Source organism: Theobroma cacao, chromosome 10 (assembly GCF_000208745.1).
Source record: "Theobroma cacao cultivar B97-61/B2 chromosome 10, Criollo_cocoa_genome_V2, whole genome shotgun sequence".
Lineage (NCBI taxonomy): Eukaryota > Viridiplantae > Streptophyta > Magnoliopsida > Malvales > Malvaceae > Theobroma > Theobroma cacao.
In genome coordinates, this window is record NC_030859.1 from 5,697,931 (window position 1) to 5,709,722 (window position 11,792).

Consider the following 11,792-nt stretch of genomic DNA (forward strand, 5'->3'; position numbering starts at 1 on the left):
AATCGCCCTTGCAAACCATCGACAGTACACGTGTGTACTTTGTGGAATGTCCGAAATTGCCAATATTCTCCTCTTTCAAGTAACTTCGTTGCACGCACAATGAACTTGCATGCCTTGTCCTTGCAACCAATCTCATAACGAGCTTTACATGACCTTTTTACTCTTATCCCAAACTACTCTTTTAGAGCCAACATATTCAAAGCTCGTTTCAACTCGGCTTTCGACGAAAATATTCTTCCTTTGTATAAGCGATCATCAGCACATGTTGACTCCTCAATTGTAATTGTTTGGAAGGAGAACCTTTCTGCACTTGGAATTACACATGTACGAGATATCTCTGCATTTTCCCTTTCTTGATAACTGTCATAGAGCAATGTACTAGGGGAATGAATCCCGTTCTCATTAACGATAGGGTTATTGTATATGGGATCATCACACTGAATATCTCGTACATCAACACCTCCAACAGGTTCCATTCCGCCTTCAACATTATTGCAAATTGGAATGTCACTGTCGTAAAGCCGGTCCTTGTCTGAACTCTCATCACGCCATTCATCAAGCCCATCATCCAAATTGTCATCAAATCTATCTTCACCGATAGGGAACAAATCCTCATTTCCTCATCAGATGCAGTATTATCCTCGAGTGTCGCATTGTCACCCTCCAATGTCGCAGTGCTGTCCTCAAGTGTCACATTCTCATTTGAAAATGCCATTACACCTTGTACAGTTTCACCCAATCGTTGCATTTGTTGGACACAAGTAATTAATTGGTTCGATGCACATCTTGATCGAAATTGTGCAGCCAACTGTTTTTTAAATGTCATGCGTCTACCGGACTGTACAAACTCTTGTGCATATCTCAATTGCCATTGTTGTGGGTTACGGACCGAATGCTGTGGTATATGTGAAGCATTGTATATCTCATTTTGATTGAGCTAATTACCATGTTGTTCAGCTTCTTCATGTGACATAACATTTATTTGGCGTCTCTTAATGCTGACATACACAGCCGGAACATTCCTCTGTTCTAGCAGAATTAATGCAACATCCTCATCGTCCTTGATAATTGGCCGTGATAGCTCTCCAGGTGTACTGATCAATACATGTAACTCAATCTCGTCAATTTCTGAGTTTACCCCAACAACATCTTCAACCAGCTTCATCAATCCCACAAACAACAAATCACTCCTAACCCCCGCATTCGTGACTCACCACCCTTGTAAATGCCATCCACCCACCGACCACCGTGTCTTATCACAAGTCGAACAATTGAAACCCCACTAAAATTTTGAAAACAATAATAATTTGTCAATCATCTAATACATTACATGACATGCCGTGTTCTAGAATTTGTCAGTCATGTTGTAACACGCCATGCATATAACATAAAATGTTGTAACACGCCATGCATTTAACGTAAAATATTGTAACACGACATGCATATAACGTTAAATGTTGTAACACATCATGCATATAACGTTAAATGTTGTAACACACCATGCAGATAACGTAAAATGTTGTAACACGCCATGGGTATAACGTAAAATTTTGTAACACGCCATGCATATAACATAAAATGTTACAATACGCCAACGCTAACACGCCAATCACTATTATTACTGTTCCTTACACAAACTGGCCTAAAATACTCATGGCGTGTGACACACCAATCAGTGTAATTATTGACTCGTTACACGAACTGCCTTAAAATAACCAATGACGTGACACATTAAAATAACGCTAACACATGTTATAGATGCATGGCGGGTAACAACTTTGGGCAATGTTTCTAATCCATGTTCTAATTTACGCCAAATGTTTCAGAAATTTAAGTGTTGCAACAATAAACCCAATAACATACTTTGATGTCATCTCTGTTATAGGGTCTATTAATCTACGACAATATGGCCAAATGCTCAGAGATAGACCACAGCCCGATGACGATGGTGCTCAACATAGAGTTGACAGAGTTGAGACAGTTCAGAGAGTTGAGAGAGAAAGATGAGCGAGCTCAAACAGTTGAGCATTTATTATTTATTTTTATTTTCTCTCTGGTGGGAGGGAGATATCGGGACCCTAATTTAAAATGATGTTTTTAAAGGCATTTTGGTCTACTCATGCTTCTTTTTTGCTAGAAACAGATAACTTTATATTGGTGATTATTTCTGAAATCAACTTATCAAGAGGTCCATTTCTTACAGTTTTCTCTAAAACATATATGGTTTTAATTTCCTTTAAATGAGCCACAAGTCATCATATAAAATGAAATAATGCTTCAAATGAAGGGGAAAAGGGGGGAGACCCACAAAACCAAGTTGATTATCATGGGGTTCTTTCCTTTGCTTAGCTAGTTGGAAAACTAAAGATGGGCTGTTTCCTTTAGCTGTATGATTGAGGTTATATTTGGATTTGCATGTGCTTTTGCCCTTTTTCTCTTTTTTCTCTTAATTGAGCATGGCCATATTTGGTGATAGGTCTATTCAGAATGGGGTTTTCTTCAAGGTGCAATAAGAAGAATAAAACTCAAGGAACAAATGAAATATTAATGTAGCTAAATTATAAGGATAAAAGAAAAATAAGACCAGTGTGGTCCCTATATAGTTATTTATGATGTTTCATTTTGTCTACAGAAATATAATTATATAGATTATAGTTTTCTCTTAGTACCACATCAAATTTAATGCCTTTTTTATTACATATTTGTACTTATTTATCACCAAATATGTGATACATAATAATAATAACATCATGATTAACAGTAAAAATTAAGGAACAAAAAAAACACCCAGTTAAAAAAAGAGAGAAAAAGACAGTGCTATGCCAACGGTTTTCATTGATTGCATAGATAGGATTTTTGTTATGGAAGTTTTAAATAGCTTTGATTATGATTATAAATTCAGCTGTCATCCTCCAATAAGGGTATAGATGGGGTTTGGTATGATTATAAAGTCCAATGCAGTTTATAGCAATGCAAGAATTACTATTTTTTGTGCTATTCTTTTACCATATATATAAGTTTTATACAATATCACGTATTCAAAAAGTACCACCTCATAAATGTAGGAAGATAAAAATTTAAAAGTATTTAAAAATAAATATTTTTAAAATTATAAATATTTATTTGTAAAGGTTCTTTACTTTTAAAATTTATTTATTAATGAGGTGATGACATTTATTAATGAGTATAGAATATCTATACATTGTCAATGTATTAAATATAAATATATATATATATATATGTGTGTGTGTGTGTGTGTGTGTGTGTGTGTGTATGTGAACAAAAATTTACTAAATCTTTAATATATTTCTTCATCTTTAAAATTTGAACATATATATATATATCATATAAACTAATAAAACCTTAAAATAATATAAACCATAAAAAAGGAATTTGAACAGATATGTTGAACTCAAATTCTATTTATTACAATGTGCTATGTTGAATTTTTATTATGCATAGTTTATGAATATTTTTGGTACAATATTTGTATATAGTTCATTATATTTAATTTACCTACAAATAATGAATAAAAAAACTTAGCATATACTCATATATATATATCACAAACAATTACACATATTCTTTGTTTTGAATTGAAAACCTTTATAGAAGTGAGGTTTATGTTATTATTTGAAGCATGATTAGAAATTCAATCAATTTTGGTGAACATGCTTATAATTTATATAAATTACGGATATGAAATTCAATAGTTGATGTAAATAAAAAAGTTATGAAGTATGTTTTGATCATCACGTTCTGTACCGCCCTTATCGTTTTGTTTCTTAGTTATTTATAAATAGTAAAAGAGAGTTAGTGTGATTCATCAATGGACGTGTTTGTTTCAAGTACGAAATTAAGGCTGCTCTTATATAATCTTTGAAGTTATCCTGACGGATGCTTAATTTATATTTTCCTATCAAAATAGTTCCTTTGGTTAATATAAACTTTTAAGTTTAATGTACAGAAAAAGGAATAGTATGAAAATATTTATTCATTTAGGCACCCCTCTTAGTCTTGCATGCATGCAGTTTTTCTCTTGTAAATTAAATTAATGATGAACGAAACAACATGTAATCACTCATGAAATCTTTATTTTTTAACATAAAGAGTCATTCGATTAAACTATATATATATATATATATATATATATATATATATATATATATATATAGCTATACAGTAGTATAGGAAGTAGTAATCATTTGCAAAATCCGTAAATCTGATGATTTAAAATTATTCTGAAAATTTTCGTATAAAAATATCATAGAAATACAATGACATGACACGACAAAGTTGGTGAAAGGCATCTAAAAACCTAATCAAAAGATTTAAATGAAATAACGTAAAATGGTTGATCTGATATAACAGCAGCTTTTATGAAGGGTCAGGGTGAGTTGGAACGCTGTAACAATTTATGGAATTGCTTCCTCTCTTGTTATCTGATCTGATTACCTTTATTAGCTCGGTTGGCATAACATATCATGTGCCACAATTTGCCTTAATCACAAGGGATCCACCTTAGCTGAATTGACTTGATGTTTACCTACTCAACTTGAACATTTAAGCAGTGGTTTCAATGCCCATGGCCATGCCCAAACAACGCTTAATAAATTTGAGCTAGAGATTAATCCCTTCCTTTTTGGTACGATTGAAAGGCTGTTATTCAAATGCCGAGCTCTGGCTTATGGCAGAAAGGCCAGAGTACTGCCGCTTGGAGGCTTTGTCAGTAACTTCATTTTGTTCAAACAAACTCCCAACTTGTATCCCCTTAATTGAATGAGCCCACTTCTGCTAAAGGGTAATGAAAAATTACAGTATTGCTTTTGGGCGTCGCCTCCTAACTTCCTAACGTGAACGTCAATAGGCAGTTCAATTCTAAGGCACTTCCAACCAGGCAACAACCAGTTAAGGGAACCATAAAAATGTTGGTTGGACTGGTACAGAACATAGCTGGGGTGCCACATCTGTAAAATATTAAAGAGCCTTGGTACAAAGCAGTATAATGTTTGTTTTATCACCAACAGCATCCTACGATTCCGGATGCATAAATAAGCAGGGATTCAGTTAATCATTTTGCCCTGCATGTCATGCTTGCCATCCTACAGCTCCAGCACATCAAAGAAAACAGATAAACATACCAGACAATGGCATTCCAAGTGCAATCTAATTATGTTCACGAAATAAAATGTATGTCTCCATCCTAACATTCAACTCGACACAATATACCCATGGACCATTGTACCAACTATAACCTTGCAACTAAACCTGTCCATGGCATAATAAAATATCCCATCATATCCTTCACATTGTGCCGTCGATTTACAAACCGGAACTCCTGTAATACCATGATCACTACTTACTACTGCATAAACATTGAGCATGGTAAATTGGGTGAAATTGGAAATATAAGTTAAAACACCCACACACTTCAATGTGAATAAAACCCTAGTAAATTTTGCATTACTCTCAAAATTCAAAGACCAACAAAACTGTTACTCAGACCAGAATTTCAAAAAGGCTGATATAAAGGATTTGAAAATTGCCCACAGGGGGTTAGTTTCGGACTTGGCAGCACTTTTTGATGTCCCTTCCCATGATTCACTGTCCACAAAAACCAGCTATAATCCTAAGAAACTGTATAACGTTCAAACCTGTGACTAAAAGTGATTTAACTTAAAAGTATCATGAGTGATGACAAAAGAAAAACTTACAGATTAATTCTGTCTAATGTTTTATTGCTTCCTTTCTGGGAGTTGACATGTTGCAAATCAACTTGACCTTCAACCACAACCGCCTCTTGGGTTGTTGACTCCCCAATGCAGCTGCCAGTGTCAGTGCCATCAATTTTTGGGTGCTTGCCATTTGAAGCATTTACTGCCTGCAAAACAAATAAACAATGAATCAAGTACAAAAGTTGTTGTGAAATGTTTCCCAGGATAAAAATAGATTCAATTTCATAGATCATCAGGTTTTATTAGGACATTCTTTTGAGTTCGGAAACCAGAAAGACCATCAGGTTTCTCATTCGATCTACTATTTAGTGTGTTTCTCAGTAATCAATTTGTTCGAACAAGATGGGTTTAACTATAATATAATAAGAACCTCAATTATATTTAACAAAAACATGCCCATACGCCTTGGTGTGAGATGCCAGGTAGTTTAGGTAGCAAGGCCACTTCCTTGATTTTTTTTTTTTTTCATTTGAACACAAACAATCATGAGTTTAACCTAAAACAAAGCCATTAACTTTCTCCGACTGACCCATAGTACTTTTTATTAGGGATTCCAATTGCAGAAAGGCAAATAAACTATGTGCCTTGTAACAAAAGTAACCAAAGAAGTTGAACCAAGCACACACTAGGACTTTAAGTTTTTATTAGGTTCTCGCCTGTATACCTACAATTATATGGAGTGACCTAAAAAGGTGATTCAAAAATATGCTCCCATAAGACACCAAAAAAAGTGCAGGCATGCATGGATAAAAACACATATGCATGCATCTTGGTCATGTTAAGTTATTAGCAACGTCATTACGTTTTCAATGGTGCATATGCATGCATCTTGGTCATGTTATATTATAAGCAACATTGTTTCATTTTTCAACAAACATGGCATTTGTTGAAGAGCCTAAACTTTGAAGTGTGCATGGATGGAGGGGATTATAGGAGAGTGAAGGGAGTAAAAGCTTTTGCTCCACCTAGTTTGTGTCTTTTGGGCACACACCTGTCTGAGAGGAGAGAGGGTATGGAGTGAATCAAATCGCTCCAAACCCACTAAAACCACACTTTTCGAACTCTCTCAAAGGACAAGATTTGTGGGTATAGTATTGCCTTGGTGAATGATTTCAGCTTGTGACCCCTTTTTCACCCTTCAAAATTTATTCTAACAATTTTGTATCAAGGTACAGTGCTAATAGCACATAGACTTTACTCTTACCACCACTCTACTCTCTGGAACTTTCCCCTCTTTATTCTGCCCACATTTACCTTCCAACTTCTGACTACTGATATAAGCAAAACTTACAATTAGAGCATATAGCAAAGGCAAACAAACACTATTGGGTGAAACCTATTAATCATGCACATTGAGCAATTTTTTTCGCTTGATGTCAGACATAGACATGCACAAAGGTTTCAGACAAAAATTTACCTCTTCAACAATTGCTTGGCTTGGTTCATTTATTTCAGATGTTAAAACATTGCTACAAGAGACCTCTAATGCTGCACCATTGTAATCTTCATCAATGGCACTTTTCCTGGTAGAGCAATCTGAGCTTTCTAATAGTGGATCTGAAATGTTTTCCACCACTTTCTTATCTGCTAAATCAGAGTTCTTCTCCAACAAAAGATCCACAAGGTTTTCCACTTCTTTCTCATCTGTCAAATTAGAAACCTCAGAGGAATTTATATCATCTAACTTAGGACTTACATTTTCTAGACTCTCATTCACCTTCACAGTTTCTGTCTGATCCAAATTTTCATTTAATTCCCCTACTTCACTAGACCTTCCATCAATGCTGTCAATTGGTTTAGCCACAGGCCGTAATGGAAATGTCTCGACTACTACATCTGGTGTTATTTGAGTGACTTTAGATGTGGCTGCTGCCAGTTCTTTACCACTTTTATCACTTTCCAGTGGTTCAGTTACTTGCAAGTCAACAATTGCTACTTTATCAGTTCCATTGGTCACATCTACAAAATTCCCATTAATGATTTGCCCACTGTCAAACTTTTTATAGTCAGACCCCATAGAATGCCCATCAGAAACCGAAACTGATCCATCATTTGCATCCTCATGATGACTAGGAATGAAAGGACTTCCATTTGATTGTATGGGCAAAGAATTTTTGGGTGCTGCGGAAATTGAACCCAGTGGATTTTGTTCCAAGAACAGATCAATGTTCTGCTCCCCTTCAGTAAACTTAGCAGGCCCCAACACTTTATTTTCTTGGATTATCTCTCGCACAATCTCCCGTATGATGTAGAAAGACCCACCAACTTCCTTGTGGGTAAGGTTAAGAGATGGAAAATTTCCATTGTTTGATTTCTGATACCTGCAACAAGTTCACCCAATAAATGGTACAGGAAGGTAGCAACTCAGATCAGCTTTTGGCTACAGAAACTAGAAAGTTTAACAACTTCATTAAAGGGGTAAGAACTTAGAAGTCTAAAAATCCACAATGAAGATAGATAAATTAACTGCACACCACATAATAAGACTAAAAATAATATTAAATTAGGAACACCAAATTGGATGCAACATGGAAACTGAAATAAGACCAATAAGTTTACATAGGTTTTAGAAATCTAATATTTCACACTGAATGGACAACAAATGATGCTCCCACAAGGCATAAAGGCAAAGGATCATGTCAACAAGTTCATGAAATGCCACCATTTCAATTTTTTACTACCAAGTCTGCTGAAAGTTGGTTGATATAGAGATCTCCACATTTTACATATTGTATTTGCAAAAAATTCCGATATAAAACAAAGTATATTCAGTTCCAAATACAGGCCAAAATGTGTCTCGCAACACAGTCTTCAAAGAAATAGAATAAATTTAGGCATTGAAAAATGAAAGTTTGGTAGGCAAACTATCCTTCTAAAAGCTAATAAAAGGCTCATTTGGTTCTATCAAGTTTATAATCACATACGTATAGAACATATAAGTTTACCAATGTGAGTATGGGACATAGACATGTCACATCAATGTTTTTAAAAAACATGACCAAATGCCACTTCTAATTTTTTATGCTCTCATGATATAAGGCCAGTTATCATGCACTGCTCTCTCTTCATAACTTCGATATCTTCTATCAGTTGGTAAGCAGAAAGATATTATGGATCACAAATTTAAATCGGGCAAAGAATACTTATCACAATCTTCTTTTAATACATAGTATTTTAAAATGTTCCATGTATGTACATAAGATTGTAAAACTAGGATTAAAAAAAAAAAAAAGAAGGAAGGACGGGGGGGGGGGGTGGCAGTTAAGTGTTTTTTTGGAGAGATTTCTATTAACCCACTTAAAGTTAGCAGTGATTGAATCAAAGTCAGTTTATTCAGAAAACTTGTATTGCAAAAATATCCTACTATGTACAGAAGAATAATATTATGAGTACCAAGGCAGAAATATAGAACAGGGATTCAAATCAAAACAGAGGCAACTGTTCCTCGCATATTAAGATGATACCACTAGATTCACCAGCACTAGCAACTAAAAGGAATGGGATATGTTGGGTTACTTTCTTATAAAAGATTCAACCATTGCCTTCCTTTCCTCCTTTGAACGCCGAATCCGAGACTTCTTCCCTCCTTGCTCATTGCACTTAGCTAGGGCAAATGTCTGCCCAACCCATCCACCTTTTATAGCATGCATCAGGATAAGAAGGTTTACCAGCTTACAGCATATACACCTACATGATATAGAATAAAAAAATCAGTCAGAAAAGTCTGTTCCAAACATAATTATTTCATAGTTAAGCTTATGCAGTCCGCAGCCAGCCATAATGCATCAACAGCCACTAGGTCATTAGCAAGACCAGAATGGTCATATCTTACTTTGCATTTTAAATTATAATAAGATTAACAGCAACACATGGATTCAAAAAATGAACACTTAAATATTATGTTACAAAAGGCCAATCACAGATTCCTTACAAAAAGCTACATTGATTTATGCAAACATTCATTCCAGACAATTGATAACAAAAAGAAATAAATAGGGATGATAATTTGCACCAAAATGAGACAACAGAAAGAATAATGATATCTGGTTCCTGTAATATCTCAAAACGAACCCCAGACATCCAAGCCACCAAAACCCCCTCCCCCCACCCCCAAGAAGAAAAAAAATACAAAATATTAAAAAAGGAGAGTAGGGAGAAATTTTTTGACTAGTTATTGGACTGCAATATCTGGTATTGCATTTCATAATTGTTTCTTCACCTTGTTTCCCTCTCCCAAGCCAGCTTGCAAGTGGATTGCTAATCCAGTACTACTCACAAAAGTTACCATTAACCTTCCTCCTGTAAATTGACTGCTTCTAAAAATCTTGCAAAGGTAGACTGTATTGCTGACCAGTCAGCTTAGCTATATGTGGCATCCCAAAATCTCAATAATCAAGTTTTAATATCACAATCTCAAATTATCAAAAGCTCAATAATATGAAGCTACTAGAAACTGAAAAAGAAAAAAACCCATAGGTACTCAAAAGCTAAATCTTAAACCCTAACATCAACTTGAAAGCATAACATACTGCCCTAGTATCCAAATGCTTAGAATATAAGCAAAATACTAATTGATATAAAATAACCTAAATAATCTAAAATATCCTAAAACTATATGGAAATTACTATTAGCACAAAAGACTAGCAAATTAATATCTTCAATAATTTAATCCCTCAACTACCTTCTTTCCATCATGCATCACTTCCTTTCTAGTAACATTTACAGCTGGATAAATATCTTTCCTAGTGTTTCAATTCCTATGGTTACCATAATGCAGAAGCTTATGTTTCTTCTCAGGCAAGTGAAACATAAAAACAATATCTATACTTTTCCATTTATATATTAATTCTAACGAAGCAACTGTTTACCTCAAAACAGTGACATAACAGTAGTACCATCTTTCTAGTAAAATGACAAACAAAAGATAAGCATTAAAAGGCACTATCCATCTATATATTATGGGAGAATTTAACGAGAAAATATTTAGCTAGGAGGCTGTGCACATTTCTCAAACTAGTATGACAAATCCCAATGTTTTCAAAAGTGACAGTTCCAAGTCAATCCAGCTAGAGTATAACAGAATCTGCAGAAGCTTCTGAATCATGACATCTTAACATCAACACTATGTGATTTTCTTATATAGAGTTTATTTCTTTTTCTATTTCCAGAAAATAAAAGTTTAGGCTCCAATGTGACTTTTTTTTTTATATGCCTTTTGCATTTTGTTTCCTAAAAAGTAAAAGTAAATTCATAATTGATTAAAAATGAACAAATGACTAAACTGCAACACAAATTCTAACATGATTACTCTAAATTAAAGTAAAATCATGCATTTTGTTCTCCAATAAATTACAATTTTAGTTTTTAATTCTTCAAATATATTACTTGCTTTTGCATCCAAGGGAATTCTAAGGATTTTTATTCCAAAAGCTAATAATAACAAGCAAATGGAGCCTTACTCATCCTAGCAAAGCTAATAGCTTGAAGCCAGGTTCAATTGGGTTCAAAGTTTTACTTTTGCAGCTAAAGAACTTCAAAAAATTACAAACTTTTAATATTCAACCCAAAAAAGGCAGCAGTTCATTTCCCAATATTTAAACTTAATATAAATAATACCCATTTCATTTCAAGCATTACAGACGTTGCAACACCAACTTCAGAAAGGGGTCAAAACTGAAAGAAAGAAGGGGCAAAAAACACTTCAAGGAACTAACTACCAAAGTCCCATAAAAAGGTCGAATGTCCAAACCAATACAAGACAACCACTCAAAACTAGTTACAAAATGACCCCATATTCCGCAGTGCATAGCAAATTATAACTTGCTGACAAAAAGAAACTGTAAGCTAAGACGAAAAAGAAAACCCAACAATTAAAACTAACAAGATAATCAAAGTTCATAGTCGGAATTGAATATCGAAGATCACCCAGGAAAATAAAATTTAAAAAAGAAATGAAGCTTTAAAGTGGGGAAATGAACAGAGAAAGAGTGCTTACCTGAAGATAGACTGAGAGAGAGATTGGGGTTTTCTTTTCGTTTCTTTTTTTTTTTTTTTTT

The 11,792-nt window shown here is 34.3% G+C and overlaps 1 protein-coding gene across 1 annotated transcript; it reads right to left on the bottom strand.

Annotated features, from left to right (window-relative positions):
- On the bottom strand, positions 5,126 to 11,786 carry LOC18586558. The gene is made up of 5 exons (XM_007010023.2): positions 11,732 to 11,786; positions 9,252 to 9,422; positions 7,153 to 8,056; positions 5,715 to 5,881; positions 5,126 to 5,604 (listed from the first exon to the last, which is right to left on the bottom strand). Exons 2-5 carry the CDS (start codon positions 9,383 to 9,385, stop codon positions 5,496 to 5,498), a joined length of 1,314 nt encoding a protein of 437 aa, XP_007010085.2. The 5' UTR covers positions 9,386 to 9,422; positions 11,732 to 11,786; the 3' UTR covers positions 5,126 to 5,495.

Bases quoted from the DNA above. Each gene is read 5' to 3' on its own strand.
- LOC18586558 (XM_007010023.2), bottom strand. From the start codon at position 9,385: ATGCATGCTATAAAAGGTGGATGGGTTGGGCAGACATTTGCCCTAGCT. The intron at 8,057-9,251 runs GTAACCCAACAT...AACTTGTTGCAG, and splicing joins GTTGAATCTTTTATAAGAAA to GTATCAGAAATCAAACAATG. The intron at 5,882-7,152 runs GTAAATTTTTGT...TTTGTTTTGCAG, and splicing joins GCCAAGCAATTGTTGAAGAG to GCAGTAAATGCTTCAAATGG.